The sequence below is a fragment of the Talpa europaea genome (assembly GCF_964194135.1).
Source record: "Talpa europaea genome assembly, chromosome: 8".
NCBI lineage: Eukaryota > Metazoa > Chordata > Mammalia > Eulipotyphla > Talpidae > Talpa > Talpa europaea.
In genome coordinates this window covers 90,690,119-90,711,974 of record NC_140075.1, presented here as the reverse complement: position 1 = coordinate 90,711,974, position 21,856 = coordinate 90,690,119, and the positions used below count along the sequence as shown (strand labels likewise).

The following is a 21,856-nucleotide window of genomic DNA, read 5'->3' as shown; positions in this document are numbered from 1 at the left end:
GAGGAGAGCAAAATAGATCAGAATATTGACTCTCACTTGGAAAACAGGAGTTGGATTTGACTCAGTAGGGACAGGCCAGCCAGCCTGCCTTCCAGAGCTACCACCTCCTCTATCAGAAACAAGCGGGGCTCAAACCTTTCTTCTCAACAACTGAAATCATTCCCTAGAACCTACCAGGAACCCTGATAAGTAAAAATACTGAAAGGATTTAAATAGTCTCATACCTGTGGGGAAATATGGGAACGGTCATACCCACCCCTGCACTTTCCTTCCCGCCCCCTGTGACTTCTGTGTTCCAGGATTTCAGACAGACTTGACTCAAAGCTTAAGGGGATAAAAAGGTAGCTTGAGAAGAGACAAGAAATAGTCTGACTTACGTTTGGAACAGCTCATTCTGATCCATGTGTGTGATAGTCTGCAGGGGCAGATAAACAAGCAAGGAGACCACTAGGAGGCCATTTCAATAATCCAGCAGAGACTCAGCTGCTGGTTGTTTTGGGGAGATATGGTCAACAGGGATTCAGGTAAAAAAGAGAAAAATCACAGGTGGCTTATAATATTTTTGACCTGCACATGTAAAAGGGTTAAATTGCTTTTTCTCCAAGATAGTGAATCCTGCAGGAGGAATAGTTTTAGGAATTAAAAAATCAGAATTTGAGTCTGGGTTTACTAATTTTAGGGCATCTATTCAAAATGGAAGTGTCTAGATTGCCCATTACCACACTCCAGACTTTCTGGCTCCTTTCCCTTCCTGAAACATGACAAGTTCTTCCCACCTCCTGACACTGAATATGTCACTCTCTTCTCTGTCTGGAATCTTTGTCTTCCGCATGTCTTGCTCCCTCAATTTCTTGACTGTTGTGTTTTATTACTGCCACAAAGAGACTTTCTCTGACCCTTCTAAACAAATAGCAGCCTCTGTCACTCTTTCCTTGCCTACAGTGGATTCTCTCCTGTGGCTTTCCTCTGGTAGATTGTAAGCTCCCAAGGACACAGACATCTCCATGTTATTTTTCCTGTACCCCTTTTTCCTAAACAACACCTGACATAAAGTAGACACTCAGTAAACATTTTTAAATGGATGGCTGACTGGCCTAATAGCCCAGGATAGCTACCTGATCTTTCAATGTGGTTTTTGAAACCATCTCACACCAGATCTCACACACATACACACACACACACACATACACACACACATATGTAGAGAGGGGGGAGGGAGAGAGAAAGGGGGAGAGAGGGAGGGAGCGGGGGAGAGAGAGAGAGAGTTGGCAATAGCCAGCTGTCTATCTTGTAGACATGCAAGTTGTCTTTCCTTGAAACTCTGAGGCACACAGAGGATGGGGCAGATGAAAGGAGCCTGGTCAGCTAAATGGAAGGTCTTAGAATTGGCTGGAGTTCAGGGCTTCAATTGCAAATGTCTCAGGCACACTTGCTAAAGAACCTCACCTTCAAAGTCTCATCTCTGAGGTTCATCCTAAAGGATATGGGGGGAGGGGTTGATAGTACCACTTATCCACTAACCAGAAGGCCAAGCCATCTCTCCCAGTTTTTCTATGCCCTCCATCACACTGCTGCTGTCATCTCCTAAAATGAACAGGGAATACATCCATCAAGTTACAGGAAAGACGAGTGAAAAAAACCCATTGTACCATGAAGTGCAAATCATGGCTTATAAGGATGAGAAGAGCCAAATGGAAAATTAAATTAAGGTGTTTGAATTCACAGGCTGAATGTACTAAATCAAGGGCTGACAATTCCAGATCCTCAAATACACCACGTCATTAGCAGCACCATTTAACATACTCACACTGATATTACTTCTTGGCTCCAGGACCAGAGTCACTTTCATTTCCCCTTCTGGGTGCAGGTGGCTGAGATGGAACAGCTTCTCTCCCATCATTCTCTCACGGGTCATCTTGCGGGCAGCATACAGGCGGAAGCGGACAGCACAGGCGGCCACATCTCTGGGTTCCAGCTTGGCAAAGGTGACCTTCTCCTTGAAAACAGGGTTGGGCCCTCTCTGTATGCATGTCCTTCCCCTCTGTTTCCTACTGGGTAGCAGCACTACATGGACTTGCCAGGAGTTGACACCACTTCGGTCCTTATCTGGGAGGCCCCGTGCTCTCACGATGGTCACTGTGAGTTTTTGGCTGGGAGCTCTATATTCGAAGATGACATCTAGGTCCCCACATTTTGAGATGGGCTCTGGGACCCCAGATGGTACCTGAAAATTGGTCCCATCATGTTCCTGTTGCAGGTAGAGGAAAAGATTAGGCATGGAAGTGAAAATTCCCAATTTCATTCAGGGGAGATGCCGTCCCTCTGTGCTCCTTCAGAACCCCAGCTTCTAAATGCCAGGACATAGCCCCCTGTATTAGAAAGGTCCATTTACTGGTGCATCTCTCCATTAGTCTATGGATTCTTTGAGGACACAGTGCCTTGCACGTGGAGAGCCTTCACAAGTGCTTTTGGAATGAATAAACAAAGCTTTTAAAGTTTGCAAAGTATTTTCATATACACTGTCCCTCAAAAAGCACAAGTGATCACCACCATTTCAATCTCTAAGAGAAGCTAAGTCAACTATGCAACAGCCAAGAGGTGATTTTTCCTTGATTCTCCAGGAGAAATGACTCCTCCACATAGGCCCGAACTCCTCAGGCCAGAACCTCTGGCAAATAAGAATTCCATAGGGGGTTAGGGACAAATGACCGTCTAGTTTATTGCCAAATTATGTGGAAGAAAATGTTTAGGGCAGTGCTGCTCAAATGTTCATGCACACTTGAATCATCAAGGGATTATGATATAGTAGGACTGGGGTGGCATTCATAGGGGATGTCACTGCTGAGCTCAAATCACATTTTGAGTAACTTTGAGTGGCAAGGGTGTCATCAGCCATTTAGCAAGTAGCAGCACTAGACCTGGAGACAGGATGCCTCAGTTGAAATCACAGCTCTATCACTGACTAGCTTCTTGACTCTCACCAAGTAGGCCAGTCTCTTTGACTTCTAGCTGAAAATGAGCATTAGGATGCCTAATTGATAGAGTAGTGTTGTGTGGTTTTAATAGATGAGAAAAATACCTGGCTCAGAAAAGACCCTATAAATATATTTTTCCATCACTGGCTTACCTATTTTCAAATGTGGCTTCTCTCATTATGAAATATCACCCTTAGACAGCAATTTACCTGTCGTCATTCAGATCTGACGACCTCACTGAGAAAATTGAGCTGAACTGCAGTAACTATAAGGAACCACGTTCTAACAAACTATAAATAATGTCACATAATGTTATTTTTCTTCTGAAGGTATGACTTTTACCATAACTTCGGTCTGATTCTATTTTATTTCATTGCACTAATGTTTGTTGGCAACACTGTACATGATTCAGAGGAATATCACACCTCTTCTAATGTATGTCACCAGACCACACTCCCCACCAAGGCACTCATAGCCCTCCACCATATCCATTGTTCCCCCTCCCACATTTGCTCTCCTCACACCCCTCCCCACTCTGGAAACTTCAATTCCAAAGTCAGATTTCTAGGGCTTGTTACTGGTTTGGTTTTGTCTAATCCTTTGTTCTGTTCCTCAGTAGTCCACACATAAATGAAATCATCTGGTATTTGTCTTTCTACTTCTGATATATTTCACTTCGCATAATCCCCTCCATTTTCTCCATGTCATCACAAGTGGCAAGAGTTGATCTTTTTTTTGTAACTGAGTAGTATTCCATTGAGTACATTATCAATCACAATCAGTTCTTATTTAAGTCATTTAACACCAGACTGTGCTAATTAAAAAACCTCATTATTTTAAAAAATATAACAAAATGCCCCAAAATGTGCTCTTATTGACAAAAATTTTGCACAGAGTTCAGGTGAAAATGCACAGTGCTCTGGAATCAGACATCCTCAGGAATCCCAGTTCTACCATGCACTACCTCTGTGGCATAAGGCAGGCTATCTCATCTTTTCTTTTTTTTTTTCTGGTTTTTTTTTTTTGTTTTTTTTTTTTATAGAGGCATGATTTATTTATTTATTTATTTGTTTGTTTGTTTTGTTTATACATGCACTGGGTACAGTCAGAAGCGCGGGAGGGTGAGAGAATTCACCAGAGCCAGAGCGGGGAGCAGAGCAGGCAGAAGGACCGAAGTACACTGCTGAGGGGAGCAGTGGGTGGCAGGAGAGGTCTGCGTGCCATGTGGGACCCTCCTCCAGTGGCCGGGGAGCAGCCGGGGATCGAACCGGCGCCGCAGAGGCTGCGGGCAGCTTCGCAACCCAGCGCTCAACCGCTGCGCCACCGGGGAGGCCCTATCTCATCTTTTCTATGGCCTGTTGTCTTCAACCAACTTTAGAAGGTTGATGCAAAAATTAAAGGACTTGACACAGTAGAAATCTAATAAATGCCCTTCTCTTTAAAGATTCAAATTAGTCTCTCAAGAAAATTTAGGCTTTTTGTAAAGTAAGGGAAGTTTCTTATATCCTTTCCTCTGAGTATGCATTCATGTGTGAGAGTTTCTATTCAGAGGTACTTAGTTTTGAGTGATAAAATGGTTGCTATAGAGATTTTTGAATACAACTAACTAGTGTAGATATAATATTAGAAGCAAATCTCCAAGGAGTTAGGCCAACTCAAAAATCAAGTCACAGTCGTCTGTTAAAACTCCCATCTATTTTAGTCCACTCTTGATCATCTATGTTACTTGCTGGACCAAAAGTAATGTAGCTACATTACAAAAGTAATACAGCTAACATTTATAGCTATGCTAGCATAGCTCCATCAGCCCTACCCTTATGACAGACACCAAACTAAACCTTTCAAAGACTGTACAAGCCAGTTCTTATGTACAGATGTTGGCCTCACCTCTTGTCCCATCTTTCTCTACAGGTACAACCTTCTTGGGCTCTAAGTGACTTTAGCGAGGCACACCTTGACAGGTCTTATCTCTGGCTCATGCAATGTAACTCTCAGCTCCCACCACAGTCCTCTCCATTGATGTCAAAGCTTGGAAATCTACAGAATCCTGTTTGGCACCCATGCGAAGTCCAGAGAAGCTGGTGGGTTCATGCCCCATCTCCCTTGGATAGATATCCCTAGAGTGCAATCCCACAAAATCAAGCTGTGATTCTCACAGGGTGGTCACTCATTAACATTTTCATACCTGCTCTCCCTTCTTCCCCACCCGACTCCCTGGTCACTTACTTTTAATCTCAGGATTATACTTCCTAAGAAAGTAGAACAGAAGTCTTGGCCTGAGGCTCTGCTTTTTGTGGAGTCCAGCTAAGATACATCTTTTTAAATATTCCTGTGAACCTAACAAGGTAGATATTTTAATATCTTCATTTTACAGAGGAGAAAATTAGGCTTAGAAAGGCTAAATAACTCACTCCTGATCCCCCCCCCCCATCTCCATCATAGACCCAGACAGGACTATTCAGGATTTTTCAGTATTCAATACTCAATATCCCAAACCTTATATTGACCCATGAAGTCTCCCTTCTGCTCCCCCAAACCTTTCATCATGGCTATTTGTGTATTTGTGTCCAAGGTCAATGTGTAAGGTCCTTGCTCTTAATACTAGTTAACAGTCCTGAGTTTTCATCATCAACTTCAACATCGAGGTAAAAATATCCTACTTAGTGTGAATCTCTCCACCTAGGACTCCACATACCTATCAGACCATCTTTTCAAATAAATACTCACTTCACCTACAGTTTTTTGTGAAGCCCCAGGGAGAACTCTGAAATGACTGTCCTAAAAACTCTGAAGAAGACACAAACAGGTCTAGAAGGGGTCAATCCAAGTTGTGGCCCAAGAAAACAGCTTTGTGGCCCCTTCCTAGATTGTTCTGTGACAAAGATTTGTTGAGGCCGGTATTTCATAGCAATTAATTATTTCAACACACTTTACCTATCACCAGGCAACTAAAGGCGCTCCTCGTGTGGGTACTGTTAATACCACTAATCCAGCTGACTTTCCTGTGAGGTAAAAATCTCTTCATTTTTATCCCCATTTGGCAGATTTTAATTAACTTCTCAAGACCAACCAGTTAATCAGTAGAAAGCAGAAATGAAAAGTGGGACACCTGCCTCCTTGTGTGCTCAGAATCTCCAGGCACCCTTCCACTGTCTCCTTACCCACCCTCGGGGCTGCAGGTAAACATCATGACCTCTTCCAGCACAGAGAACAGTGAGTAGAAATCCATCAGCCTCACAGGTAGGCAGGCTGCATGGCCAGTTTCCTTCTGAGGCAAAAATAAGTGATTCTTTTAGCTCTAATATCTTGAGTTTGTTTCTTTTAAGGATGGGAGCACTTGCATCCTTATCAAGACCCACCTAGGTTTATAAAGATTGTCTGCCAATTGAAAGCCTTTCTGTGTTAGTAATACACTGCTGATGTCGTCTGTGTGGCCCAAAGTAAACATCCCCACCGTCTGTTCCCAGTGCCAGATACTCAGGGGAAGACAGGTTCTTAAATACAGCTCAGGAGCAAATAAATAAATTCTTAAAAGGTGAGCTAAGCCTGCAAAGCAGACAGGTACATGAACTGCCTCCGAGCTGCGTTTGAGGTTCTACTGTAGGAGCACCAAATTACAGTTTTTGTCTCAAAATAGATAAGAAGTTGAATGGAGCACACAGAGATGTCTGGGTATTTTTGGAGTCTGAGAACATTTAGTACCCTCAACACCAAGTCTTCTATTAAAACTCCATGAGGCAGGCAAATAGGAGGTTACCTGGAAAAAGTAATTCCAAGCCTAAAGGCACAGTTATAAAGAGAAAGGAGTATGAATACGCAGGTAAACAGTTATGTTTTGTTTTTGTGGTGAGCAAACCAAAAAGAGTATTTTTCAATGTTAAATGTTATTGTGTGGGATTTGATATGATTCTTAGCAGTAAACTGACAGGAAAGAGCAATTTTTTTTCCCCACAAGATGTACCAGGTTAATAGCCCCAGCTGCTGCTTTCTGAAGGGCTGTTTTTAACAAGTCACAAACAGCATTATCTGCATTATCAGTGCTCAGCAGTAACACCAACACAAGGGCACACACACATGCACACTCACATGCATGCCTCCTCATGGACCCTCCACTGCCCCTGTGCCTCAGTAGTCAGGCTTTGGAACATGATTTTCTGTGTTTTCATCCTTCTTCTCCTAGATGAGCATTTAGAGTGTCTGACAGTCAAGGTCTGAGTGAGAAAGTCATCCTGTATAGTTTCTCCTCGAGGCTGATGCTTACAAAATCATCTTCCTTCTTCTACTGCCTCAGTTCCCACAAATTAAAGTTTTATGTACTTATGCAACTCAATATATCAAAACTAGATTAAAAGAAGTAGTAGATACCACTATTTTAAATTCCCAAATATATGGATCATAATAGGTAATAACTAACAAAGAATAGCTATAAATACTTGTATGGAAAAATAAAGTTTTTAACAGCCTTATACCAGTGCTTGGCACATAGTAACTGCTCAATAAAAGGTAGTTTCTATCATCATCACCTTCAGTCATAGCTCTGAATGGTTAGGAACATTCTAGAGTAAGTTTCAATCGAGAAAGAATTTAGAAGAACCATCTTTGATCAGAGATTAGTTCCAAAAGGCAACAGAATTTAAAAAAAAAATGGCAAGATAGGACCAAAGGGTCATTACTGATGCCTATCATCGTGGGACCGTCGCCCGTGGATGGGGATCAAACCGGCGCTGCAGAGGCTGCAGGCAGCCTTGCAACCCAGCGCTCAACCACTGCACCACAGGGAAGGCCCCTCATCATAATAACTTGTATCATCTCATCTGGAGGACCATTTTATTTAATTTTCAAATAATTTTCCTATTCAAAAAGTCATATCTCAAAGTTTGGGGTTCATAAGAACATATTCCTCATAACTGAAATCATGGAGGAAATAAACCAATCTCTCTATGGAATTAAAAATACTTTGTATAAAAATCAGACTGTTAAAAAAAAGCCTTTTTAAAAAAAAAAGAAGCTTGATTGTTGCTTTCTCCCATTATTCTTTTATTTTCCATTTTGAAAGAAATTTACCTATGATTCTTTTATAAACACACATAGCAGTTGTGCCTTATTCATCTGAACAAAAATTTATTTCAAATTAAGGCCCTTTAGTTTTTTGGTTTTCAAGGTTGCAAGGCAATTCTTCCTTTTGGGGAATTTTTTTCTTGGGAGGAGGGCATGGAGAAGGAGAGCGGGAAGAGGGAGAAGAACCAGCCAGAAGGCACACACACCCCAGCAAGGGAAGAATGGAAACAACTTGCCTCTGGACTCCACGCAGAGGAGCTGTCTGTGGCGTATGAGTCTTCAAAGCCCCGGCTATTAAAAGCTGTCTCAGTGTCCAAGCTGCCCTCCGTGGACTGGCGACTGAGACTGCGGACCACACTGCTCTCCGGGGAAGATGTGTCATGGCGCCGAGCATCCGCCTTCTCACATATGGACCGGGAGTGGGCAGAGATGGGGCCATCTTCACTGTAAGACAGGTTCTCAGAGTAACTCAGCCGGCTGGCTCCATCCAAATCTAAATTGGCAATAAGGAAACTATTTCAAATGTATTGTTTTTTACACTTTTTACCTAGAGAAATTGAGCAGTGGCAACCACACCCATCAAGACTTTAAAAACAAAACCCATCAAGTAACACCAGTAAAAGTATAATTCCAATCATATCGTGAACTTGGCCCATATCATCAAGAACACCAATAGTTCATTATGTGGGATACAAGAAGACTTACTATTTTCTAGTAATATGCATATAAGGAATGTGTATTTATGTCTCAGGACTAATATAAACATATTAGCTAGTGCTAAAAGAGCAGACAGAGCAAATTACCGTGGAGGTCATTCTTTCTTCTTGCTCCCTTATCATTTCATCCCCTGTCCAAAAGGCTCAGTGGTTCTCTCAAGTAAAAATGTTTCTATTAGCTCTATGGCAAGAACATTGGAGGTAGACTCAGCTAGCAGAGGTTTAAATCCTAGCTCTACATTAAGACTTGAACAACATTTGAACTGTCTGAATCTTTGTTTTTTTAACTGTACAATGATATGGAAGCCATCAGAGAGTCACAGAGTAAGCCTTGCTTACCTGTGTGACCCACACTGACCTCACCCCAGCAAAGCTCATTCATACTGCCGCCCAACTGGCTGTCACTCACGGTCTCCCTGACTCACGAAAATGTTGTGTGTGTCTTTTCACTGTTCTTCTCAGGCCCTTGTCTTTTTCACCTTGTCCATTCAAAACCCCACCAACACCAAAATTTTCCCTGACTCCTTCAGACTCAGTGGTTTTCTTTAACCTTAGTGTTATTCTACCTTTCTACACCTTCCACGTCTATCTGTCTATTCCCTTCCCTTGTCCCCTGCCTCTTTCATGTCTAGGTTACCCTGGGATGGTAAAGAAAAACTGGCAGGCTCTTCTTAAGTAATAACTTTCACTGTGATTTGTTTCCCACACCCAAAGCAGCCAAGGTGTGATCCTATAATTCTGAATCATATACAGCGTTGTAAACAAATGTTAGCTTAATTTATAACAATTAAAATAATAAACTAATTGAGGTATGAGGGGGGAAAAGTAGCCATAGAAGTCATCTCTTGGGCTACCAGTATCCTCCAGCAGCCACACTCCCACTCAGAATGAGAGAAAATTGAAGAAACAGACAGGATGAGTGAGTGGGATGACAAAGTGCATATCACAAGTCAACTCTTATTTACACACTGGATGGTAGCAATTTTTTCCACCATTAGTTTCAAAACCTCTGCTAGAATATAGGCTCCAGAATGGCCCTATGTCTACTGCATAGTCTTCATGTACCAATAGGTTTCACTAAACCCTCAAAGAACTCTAAAGCCTAGGCCAATAACAATTTGAACCAGCCAAGTTGCAACATGGAGGTGGTGACAGAGGTTTCACAGAGAAGTATATGACCTATTTATAGTAAACATGCAATCTTTAAGATATATTATCACCCTATGCAGTCCATATAAAAACATCTCCAGGTAGGTTACTCAGAGCACAAGTTCAGACTCCTAATTTAGAATTTTGTAAAACTATGACAAGTCAGTGAGAAGTTCCCCTATCTGCCTTATTCTTAATATTTTAGTTCAGGACCCTTGGAAACACTTTCATATGACACTACAAAATTTTTACATTCATGCTTACAGTTATTTGGCAAACACACTTTTGAAAAGCCACAGAAATGACAGAACAAGGGATATTCTATATGCAAAACCCTACAACATAAAGCAGAATTCTTTTCTACAGTTCTAATTAGCACCTCCATTCCTCACTTATATGAACACTAAAATGTTCTATTAAACAGTGGGTCATCCATCAACATGTGTAGCACCCAGCAGGATTTCAGCACAAAACCTAACTTTGCCAAGAAATTACCCCCATAAAATTGTCTCATGACTTTAACTCCTACAGTGATAATACCTAGATCAGTAATAAGGGAATTTTCAAAAGCTACATTAAGCCTTGAAAAGCTATTCATAACTGAAAAACATAAGAACTATATTAATGTAACAAACCATTTTCCTTGACAGACAAGCAAGGAATAAATTAGAAAAGCAAATCTAGATACAAGTCAAGCTGCAAAGAGGAGGAAAGGGACAGGTGATTCACCATTACATAAAGCATTCTTCCTGGGCATTAAAGATCATATCACCTCAAACATACAGAAAAGTAATTTTTTGTTGTCAGAGAAATGTATCCTGCCTTCTTAGAAATTATAGGACATAATTATGTCACATCATGCACATTAATTTTAGTAGAACAAGTACTGAACTTGCTTATTCCATATCTCACTTTGCTGGCATGTAACCCTCTGATTCAATTTCTTTCTCATATACCCCCAAACCCCTCCCTTCTACCACCATCCATGCTTTTGCTTACCATCTATAATGGTCATTTTCACGTGTCAGCTTGGCTAGACTCTAGGCCTCAATTATCCAATCAGACACTAATCTAGCTGTTGCATAGAGGTGCTTTGTTGATGCAATTGAAGCCTTTAAGGGGTTGGTTTTAAATGAAGGATGTAATCCTACATAATAGTTCCACTGAAAGAATGTTAACAGGAAAGGTAAGGGGTCCCTGGAAGAGCAGAAATTTCACCCATGGACTCAGCTCAGACATGAGCCCTTAGCCTGCACTTCCCAACAGCCTGTCCTGTGGCTTTCACAGCTGTGTGTTCTGCTGCTCAGCCAGCCTCCACAATCACGTAAGTCAATTCATTGTAATAAATCTCTCGAAATATAAATACCCACCCTGCTGTTTCCATTCTTTTTTATTATTATTAACTTTGATACACTGTCCAAAACAAAACTGAGCACAGATTCTGGGGCTAATTTAGCTGATTTTAGTGACAGCAGGAAGGTAAGTTCTGGCTTTTATGAAATGTCCTAAAGATGAAGTGTTTCACAAGCAAAAGTAAGGTTTCATTCAAAAACAAAAGAAAGCCCTAGTAAGTACACTGCTGTTCTGTGGCCTGTTTTCATGTTATGCAGCCACTGATCCTGGTCACTAAGCCCAAACCATCCCTGACAGTAATGCAGTGATACTTAACACACGAAGATAATAAACTACACACAAGACAAGAGAGACTTGCCTGCATCACGAAGATAGATTTATCATCTTGCTTCTGACAGACTCACATCTCTTCTAGCAGGATGGATCTCACTTAAGATGAAACAAGAGACAACCCACCAACAACTCCTTCATGGTTCAGTTTCACTTGGATTTGAACCTTTGATTTTACAGGTCCAACATTTTGAATACAGTTTTAAAGTAGAAGAATTATCTACAGTTAAATTTGATCTTTGGAAATCTTATTTGAGGTAGCGTAAAAAGTAGCTAATAGAAAATGGTCCAAAAAATCCTCCCTGGGATGCTTACTTAATCCCTCTATTATTTTTTATTGATGGAACAAGTTCACTGATCTAAAGATGAACAAAAAGAAATGACACAGTAAAAAAGTTCATGCATTAAAAATTACATTAACATTTCCATGGCATTTGCTAACCTAAAATTTAGCATGCAATTCTTCATTGTTATGAAAACTGCTAATTTTCTTCAAAATCTTTAAAATCTATGGGTAATTTATGCAATGAAGTGGACTTTTTCCTTTCTCAAGTTAAAAAAAAAAAAAACACCTAACTTTTCTATCACCACCTGTCAAAAAAAAAAGTCAGACTCACCTGTTAGGATAAAAGCCGTTGCTCACCCCAGGAAGGGTAAAGGTTAAAATGTCAGAAACCAGACACTGAGTTTTGGGGAAAATGGGGCCATTAGTTTTAGAATTAAACAAGCTGCTCCTCGGGAATCAACTGCTATTAACTTTCATTAGCTAACACTTGCCCTCCTGACGGAGACAGAAGAATGCTGGGCGGTAACACCACAGAAAGAGGAAAGCAAGCAAGGCTATGAGGACATGACAGAGGTCAGCAATTACTGATGTCATGCTTTGGTTACATAAAGCATTTATTTCTTGACTTATCTTGGTAGAAAAGAATAGTAATAAAATGTTATGTTGGCCTATATCAACAAGAATAATTACATAGTGGATACAAATTATTATATTTCCCTAATGGAAAATAGGGTTCTTCTCGTTAATTCTATCCTTTTTCTGTTTGGTTCTTTTTCTGCTGGCCTCATCCACATCATCAGTTCAGAAGACAAACACCTTATAATTTCACTCATGTGTGGTATGTAGAGAAAGGAAACAACAAAGTGGACTAAATGAGACAAAAATAAACTTTTGGACCATAAAACCAATTAGTGGTCACTGGAAGGGAAGGTGGGGTGTATAAACTGAAGCAGAGGGGACAATGATGTGGAGAAGGACAGAACTGAATGTTTAGCAATGAACTTACTGGGTTATACACACATGTTGGTGCTCAGTGAAGCACAAATGAAACTTATGTAACGTTACAGAGCAATGTTACTTGAATTTAGAAAACAGAAATTTCCCCTCTGTTAGCTTTTCTCAACTTATGCACACTCCTCTTGCCCTTCCTAGTGCTGGTGTTGAAAAACATGAAAGCTCTATAGTCACGCTCCCTTTGGCTTGACTGGCCACCTGTCCCAAAAGAAAGGAGGAAAAAATGAGAGAGCCTAGGACACCTAGGCCAGTTTACTCAGGTGGGTAGCAGGGCACTTGCTCTAGCTTTTCATCAAATACACTTCACAAATCCTTCCCTATCTGGATTTCTGTGACTATTCGGGGTTCTGGGCACAGAGGAGTCAGATGCCCGATGTTCCCTTGGGAAAGCACAGGAAATACTGTACCAGTCTCTTTGCATCCCATCTCCAGATTAGGGAAGGAGGGAGAATCCTAACAAGGTCTACCTGTCAGCACAAGACAGGTTATCGGTTATTCTGCCTCCAAATATCTTCCCTTACCCTTTGTGAAAGATAAAGTTAGTATGAAGTTGCTAAAGGATGACTAAAGACCTGGCTCTTGCCCAGTTTGTCACTGGGCAGGAGAAGTGGCTTTAGAAACTATAGGAAATGAGGGAGTGTTGGGCGTGTGTTGCTTGAAAGCGGTTATTCAATATTATTATAATATGTATTTTTTATCTGGAAAATTAAACAATGCCTGTGACTTAGTAATACAAAGCACTAAAAGAAAGGCTTCAAAAATCTTCTGAACTTATGTAGAGATAGGAAAAATAGAGTCTATTATTCCAAATGGGAGAAAAGGTGCAAAATCTCTATGTTAGCAGAAAGGTATTTTAAATTTTTGTCCTTATCAGGAGGATATAAGATTTTATAGAGCTTGATAAATACCATTCTAATCATTAGTGTTCAATATATTAGAAGGGGTGCCATAAATCTGGGGTGCAGACTTCTGTACTTCTGATCCACTTCCTCTCCCTGTCCTCTGCTCGACAGGGCCCCCTAAGGCGGGAAGCAGCCCTTGTGCCTGCGCCAGACTGAGTCCTGCTCCATTTTCTTTTCCTGTCCAGACTTGCAGATACAAGCACAGTGACTCAAAAACACTTTTTACATTGGCCATCCCCAGTATAGACAAAGGCTTTGACCAAAGAATACCTTCACAGGCAGACACTTCAGTGCTATCTTCTTCATGGGTTGATAGTAAGCGGCTGAATTTTGGTTTCTGCTCCAATCCTGTCTGCTTTCCTTTCTCAGAAGCTCCTGATCGGAAACTCTGGGACCGGGACACCGAAATTTCAAATTGTTTGATCACCTCCTCGTCACTGTCGGAAGACGTGGACAGTTCTTCATCCTCTCCAAAGCTGTTAACTGGGAGCAAACAACAAGAGTCATGAGACTGGCTCCTGGGGCCTACAAGAATACAGAGACAATTTGGAGAACTAGAAGAGAGGAAATGAACCATTAGTCTGGATCAACGCTGACACAAACTGGATGGGAAGAAATAAAGGCCTCTTTGAAATACAAAATTTGGTTCCAAGGAATAAAACAAGAAAAGGTTTATGAGGGTAATTCAAAATATGTGAGTGGCACCCAGAGGAGCCATTGAAACACCCATAGTCAAGCTAATGAGTAAAAGAGTACACTCCTGGAGCTCCACAGCCCCGCTGGCTTGTCATGCTGCGTCCCTGAATTCTAACAGGGAAGGGAACAGTGATCTACACAGTAGCCTTACATGCAGCTCCAGTCAGTGATGATGGAAATGTGGTCCTTGCCTCATCTTATTTATTAAAACACACAGGGCCAAGCCCCACTTCAAAGAAGAAATAAATATTTGAAACAGATTTTCCAAAAGTTTCCTGATTTAAAAAAAGACCTTCATACTGTGTGCATATTTTAAAAAAACAAAACAAACTAGTTTATGCTAAGAATGCTCACATGTCTTCCTCAGTACCAACAACCCAGCCCAAAACCCTATGAATTATTCACTCTGCTTTTCCCATTCCCCAGCATACTGCTCCTCAGTTTCTTCATCCTGCTGAGATGGCTCCTTCCTTTGAGGTCTCTGCCTGTGCTGTCCCTTTGCCTTGGAAGCGCCCCTGTCCCAGGGGGTTATACATAGCTGATTCCTCTCACCACTCATGTCTCCGCTTAAATACTGCTTCTTCCTCAATGCTTCTCTCACTTCCTACCTTAAAAAGTTCTCTTCATAGGAGTTTCCATCTTTCTCTCCTCTCCTCTATAGCTTCTATGAAAATAAAGATAGCACCTGTTTTGTTAACTGACATCTACTCATTGTGTAGATGGGTATAACATTGTATAACAAAACACTTATAGCCACATAGCAAGTGCTTCAGAAATATTTGCTAAAAATCGAATACATTGAGGAATTCCTAGTGTTTTCTTCTGAGCACCCCCATGTACATACACTCAAACATAGTTCCTTGTGCCTGGGACATTCTTCTCCAGGCCCCATCTAGACTAGTCACGAATCTAGCTCATCTAGGTCTCAGCATAGACACCACTTCATCCAGGAAGCCCTTCCCTGACTCCTTAAATGAGGTTCAGGACTCCTTCCAGGTGCTGGGGACCAGCTCTCTATCCTGCCCTGTCAGTGCTCCTGAGTATTGTGACAGAATCATATATTTAATTTCCAGTCAGGCTGAGTGTGGTAGCTGGTACAAGGGTAAGCACACAGAGCCTTGGTCTTTGAGACCTATGTTCCACCTAACCTGACAATCATGCATCACTTAGTGACTTTTTGGTCATAAAGGCCCACATGGATGATGGTGGTCCTGATTGGCCACAGCAGATAACCTAGGTGTGTGGTAGGCTATCCCATCTAAGTTTATTAACTATCCTCTGACATTCCTATGATGATAAAGTTACCTAAAAAATGCATTTCTGACAATTATCCCCTTGTTAGGCAATGCCTGCTTGTATACACCACAACGGTAAAGGGCACAGCAGATTCCTGCTTTCATGTCCTCCAAGCTCCAATGCTGTGCCAGGCACACAACAGACTACTCAGTAAATATTTGCTGAAAGTGAACTGGAAATGATACTTGGGTAATTATTTTTTAAAGATTTCTTCCTTCCATCCAAGAGTCACAGAGTGATTCCAGAGAAGAATATGGTTGTTAAATCACAGATGGGTCCTGAAGATCACTTCTAAACCAGAAGCAAAGAATAATCAGAAAACAATATTTCAAGTGAGAGAAAATACTTTAAACACCAGTTGGGAAAAACATTTATTCTCTGGCTTCAGAGGCAGTATGCCATTTCTGAGATTCTTTAGAAGACTAGCAATAATAACAACACTTGTTGAATGTTAAGTGTGTTACACATATTATCTCATTAAATTCACGTGAAACCCCATTTTTGTTCCCATTTTCAAAGTAAGAAAATCAAGGAAGAGAAATGTCTATAACTGATTAAAGATTATTTGGTCAATAAGGAGGAGAACCAAGATTTAAATCAAGACAGCCTGTCTCCAGAGGCTCACGTGGTAGAAAGAACTCTCATTCTATATATTCATGTCAATTAGCTGAGTTCATGTGGCCGGATCCCTAACCCCTCTGGCCCAGTTTCACCATTTGTGGATCAGTTCAAACACCTGGATCACTTTCCAGGTCTTTTCCAAATCTCAGTTCTCAACTCCACACTTCCTGTCTGACAGGCATCAGCATTTTCTACGTGTGCATTTTCTATGTGTGTCCCCCTTTGTGCAGTGGCTGATCAAGAATCAGAGATCACAGTTCCCAGCTCACTCAATTCTGCTGGTTGTGTCCAGCACCACAGTAGGAGCTGAAAACTCAAAAGACACTAGATATTTTACCTACACTGAGACTAAATTTTCCACAACTACTCCCAGGCCATCCCAACAGAAAATCATCACAGTGGTTTTTATCATATTGTCTTGACATGCTGGGCTGAGCACACAGGCGTAGGGTGGCCATCACCTGTGGGAGACCCAAGAAGAGCAGCAGTTGAGTACTTGGTAGGTTGTCAGGAAGCAATATGCACAGGACGGCAGAGGGTTGCATTTGACATCCATGGGAGAGCTTTCCAACTCTGAGATCCCATCCTATTTGTATTATTAGGCCAGTTTCACACATTTCAGTAGTCATATGTCATCAATTTCCAATTGAGTTAGTCCATAGATGCTTTTTGATCCATAAAATCAGTAATTATAATTCATTATTTTCCAGTTTGTGGTACTTGACTTTTTCCCCCAGTGAGTTAATGATCATCCACAGAACAAATATTCCCCTCACTACATAGACTAAGTAATAAAAGTAATAACAATTCTTGTTTAGTAACCATATACTACTGTCATATGTCACTTAATGGTATGCAGATATGTTCTGAGAAATGCATCATTAGGTGATTGTGTCATTGAGCAAATGTCATAGACTGTGCTTCCACAAACCTGGATGAAAGCCCACTGCCCACCTAGGCAATATAGACACTGCACACCATCCAATATGCAGCCCGCCAAGAGAAACTTCACTATGGGGCGCATGACTGTCCATGCCATGAGCCATCTTGGGACTTTGCATATTAGTCATCATTTTCATTTAATCATCACAGCCATACCATGAAGTAGATTATTATTATTACTATTCCCATTGCAGATATTGGAGAAAGAAGCATGGAGAGATTAAATAACTTGCCCTAGGCAACAAAGTTGGCAAAGTTGACAAAGTGAATGTAGAACTTATATCCTTAGCCACAGGGCACATTATCAGACATCATTGCATCAGGACACTGGAGCCACATTCAGTTTACTTTTCATTGTGGTGAGAGACAGCTCTGCCCCTTCCACCAAGAAACCAACCAGGAGAGTGCTACCTTTGTGAGAAGAGCAGAGCAGTGGGAAGAGCAGTCAGTTCTCGGGTGTGAACGCATACAGGAGAGACTGCTTGCTGTAGAACTGGACTATTGCACCTCATGGGATTAGAGCTACAACAACTGCCACACTATTCTCACTTCCCTCCCCAAGAGGCTCAGGGAATTCTAGCTAAGAAGGAAAGCTGCCATCCCTCCAAAAGACCACTGGGCAGCAATAGAAGTCAGTGCTGGTGCTATCGTTAGGGAGAAATGATGTCCTGAGCTAATTCCATGCAGGCTTTGTGGACTCCACCCCCACTCCAGACCAAAGCCATCAAGACATTGGGAAAGACAAATCCCGTCACCAACAAAGGGAAGGTGGCAGGGACTTGAGGGTGGAGTTAAGCAGCCAGGTTGGGTATAAAAACCAGACACGTGGGCCTTGGAGGGCTCGCTGTCGCTCCCCTCCTGGCTTCACGGCTCCTGGCTCGCGGCCAGCTCTCAGAGCGCCATTTGGGATTCCAGATCTGTGGATCGGGTAGGACTCATTTAAAACTTTGTCTCCCACTTTTCTCCCTGAGCTGTACATTTCCTCATTTGCCCTTCCCTTGTAAATAAACCTTTTATTAACCTTTCGTGTGTGCCTGCAGTAGAGCATTGATAAGTCCTTTTAAGCGTGTGGATGAGGACCCACTGTCAGGCACCCCGTTTTGTATCAGGGCTGCCCTATAGCACTATTACAATAATAAAGGTAATCTGTAGGTAGCATTTATTATGTGCTAGACACTATCCTAGATCTTTGCATATATTAACTTATTTATTCCTCACGAGAATCAATGAAATAGGAAATTTATTATCCCCACTTTATGGGTGAGGAAACAGAGGGAGAGTGAAGTTTGTACTTTGCTACAGGCTAACAGTTAATAAATTGCGGAAGCAAAATTTCAAACCCAGGCTGCCTTGTTCAAAAGTCAATGTTGTTAATGACTAATGCTCCCTCTACCATCTGCTGTCTCTAGGGAAAAAATTTCTTAAACCGGGTCAAAATCAACTGTGTTTAATCATGAAAAAGAAAAAAATCATGTAGTTAGACTGCAAAGGATTTTCATGAATACCTATTCTGGCATCTTCACACAGAGACACCAAAGCCAAAGAGGCATTATATTTGCCCACGTTTATATCAAGTCACAACCAAATGCAGATCTCCAGTGTTCCAAGTCTATGGTTTGGCAACCTCATTTTCCCAGCTCACTCCCCAATTTATTTTTTCAAATTTAAATTTTGATTCTTATATTTTTGAAAGATTCCAGCCACAAGTTTTTTAATGAACCTATTGTTATCAGTTAAAGACCTAATCTGGACTTCAACTGAAATCTTTGAAAGTCACAAAGGCTCATCTAAGTCGTGGCACTTGTTTCAAGATAAGGTAGCATTTTCTGAAGCAACACACAAATACCAACTTCAAACCCTTTTCAAACTAAGTACCTTGGAAATAGTACAGTGGACATTTTTATTAAAACCTTTACCCTTTATCCAATTTACTTGCTAAAAGAACAAGGGACAAAGTTGCACAATTGCTATGGCAGTAGATGCACCTTGAAGTTGAGATTGTTCATTTCACTCAATCACAGAATACATACAGATCTTGGATATCACTGAAATCTCCACCACCAGAACAGAAGCAGACTTTTCTGTGGTCTCTCTGATGTCTGGCCACTTGGGCTTGAGCCTTTGTACACCTCCTCCCAAGGTGCTACTGTGGACTTCTTGCACTGGCAGAAGTTCATGACTTTGACAGGTAGAAAGAACTACTTCTTAATATGACAATATCAGGTCCCTTTTCAAAGGAGTCAGAATGTCCCCTCTCCCTAACTTTCAATGATGTTTCTCCTAGTTTAAGTAAGGAGAGGTAGAGGAAATGTCTTTCACGTTTAGGAGACAGAAGCTGTCTGTCAGGTGCAACATGAGTTAACGATGTCAAGAGTAAGAGGACAGAATCTGGCATCAAGCTGCCTGACATTGAATCTGGGATCTTCCATTTGCTAGTTTGTGACCTATGCAATTTAATCTTTCCAAATTTCAGTGTCCTTATCTTGACATTCCTTCCTCACTTCTTAAAGTTTTTGAGAGGACTAAATTATATAAACTATGTAAAGGTATGTAGCTCATGCCCGGCATATGATAAGCTCAGACGTGTTAACTATTATTATTACTTCCCAGCACAACAATGCCCTGTGTGAAAACCCTTCTATAAAGCCTGAGAATGCACGCGAAGGAAAGAATTGCCTGTTCTTGCAGAGTCTAACTTGAAAACTCACCATCAGGATGGTTGTAAGGGATGAAACAAGGGCTGGGACAGGAGAAGATTAAGCTGACACTGTGGGTTGTATCACCCTCCTTATCTCACAATCCTTTTTCCCAAGTCTGGAGGTGGAGCACACTGTAAGAGCTGGCAAATCTGTCTGGATGTGGGCAGTGCCCAACACCTGCTCATTTAGTTGTTTCTTGTAAGGCAACAGAACTACCAACTGGTGATGCACAGAGGATTTCTTAAGGCTGTCTGCTGCTATTTTACAGATGGAGAAAGAATTTATAAATGATCAGTGCAGTTCCAAGCTTATTAATTCCTTCCCACCCACACAGGAGCAATTAGGTAGAGGGAAGGACTGTTCACATCTTATAGATGGGAAGCGGAGACAGGTGGGGGTGGGTTGTACTCAGTGATGCTGTACCTGGGTGCTACTTTTGGCTACCATTGCAGGATATCCCTTCTATACCAAATTTCTCAAATATCCACAGAAAATGACTGTCCATGGTACTTAGATAAAGATAGAAATAAGAAAAAGAAGTTGGTTAAAATAAAAAGCAACAGTTTCTCACTTCAGATTTCAGGGAAATGGTCACATTTCTAGAAGCACAATCCAGCCATTCTTGGATGCAGACACAACAGGAAAAGATTTTTTTTTTTGGCAGCTCTCGTCCCAAGACTGCCCACCTGTGATAATGCAGGTGTTTCTTTTCACAAACCTGTCCCTTTCAGGGCAGCTCTTTCTGCCTATGCAGAAGCATCCTTTCCTCCTCTTTCCCTTTTTTTAAATCTAGCAAACCTTCTCTTTTAGATATATAAAAAAAATTTAATTGCCCCATTTTGATTGTTTGTATGACGCCCTATGGAGGTCTAGATTTCCCAAAAGAACATCAATATCACTGCAGAAGCGATGGTGGGGGTTATACTAGCAGACTGGGCTCTCCATTCTTCATGATCACAGGGCTAGTTTGCTTTAATATGGTTTATATTTTTATAACACTCTGTTGGGTGGAGGAATAAGAGTCCTGATACATTTAAAAAGTTTGAAAAAGAAAGATATAACCCAATTCAGAATAAAACCCAAGGTTGAGACTACATATGGGACTTACCTAACCTCAAATAGCTAGTGGTAGAGGAAGGATTAGCATCCCGTTCTCCTGTGCACAACTACTGTGTCACACTACACCTTGCCAGGATGTTTTGACACTCCATTTCATATGTGAACAAAGAGATGGCACTTTAATAGCTAAATTCAAGTGAGTCAAATAGGAATCTTTTATGAAATTCAGTAACACACAAATCATTATACGAGGGCAAAGTAAGTTACAATATAGGGGACTCTGGTTCTGATAGCAGCAGCATAAGAGATTTGAAATAACAAACTAATAAGTATTATAAATTCATGGGAAAATTAAACTACTTGAAGGCATACAGAGTGAGCAAGAGCAGGAGGAAACTGGAGGGATGCAATTTTGAAAGAAGGAAATTTCGCTAGCTACATGGTTATACTGCTTTTCTGCTACAACTGCTCCGGAGTCAGTGAGGCAGGGGCAGCAAGTTCTCAGGAGTCTGAAGCCTTACTGACTTGAAAGGTCAGAGGGCAGAATTCAGGGCAGCCAGAGCAACTGGACATAGAACATGAAAACTAACACTTTGTTACAGAAAACATGTCAACAGCTATCTGGATTGAGAGAGATGGAGTCCAAAAGGGACACAAGAAGAATTCTGGAGTGATTTAGATTTTCTTTTCTTGGTGATGATGATCATTTTACATAATATGCCAACTTCATCAAATTGTATACTCTGTCTACATGAAACTT

At 41.2% G+C, this 21,856-nt stretch overlaps 1 protein-coding gene across 2 annotated transcripts in view; it reads right to left on the bottom strand.

Moving 5' to 3' along the window:
* Positions 1-21,856, bottom strand: part of SYT16 (synaptotagmin 16) — a gene marked incomplete at both ends in the record, with an annotated part of 91,489 nt that overhangs the window by 13,900 nt on the left and 55,733 nt on the right. Inside the window, 3 exons of one of the 2 annotated variants that reach the window (XM_084241182.1) lie at positions 1,808-2,248; positions 8,270-8,526; positions 14,003-14,266. In XM_084241182.1, the coding sequence (XP_084097308.1) occupies positions 1,808-2,248; positions 8,270-8,526; positions 14,003-14,266 (962 nt within the window). The remainder of the gene's footprint in view (positions 1-1,807; positions 2,249-8,269; positions 8,527-14,002; positions 14,267-21,856) is intronic. The other variant, XM_084241183.1, reaches the window with a different exon arrangement.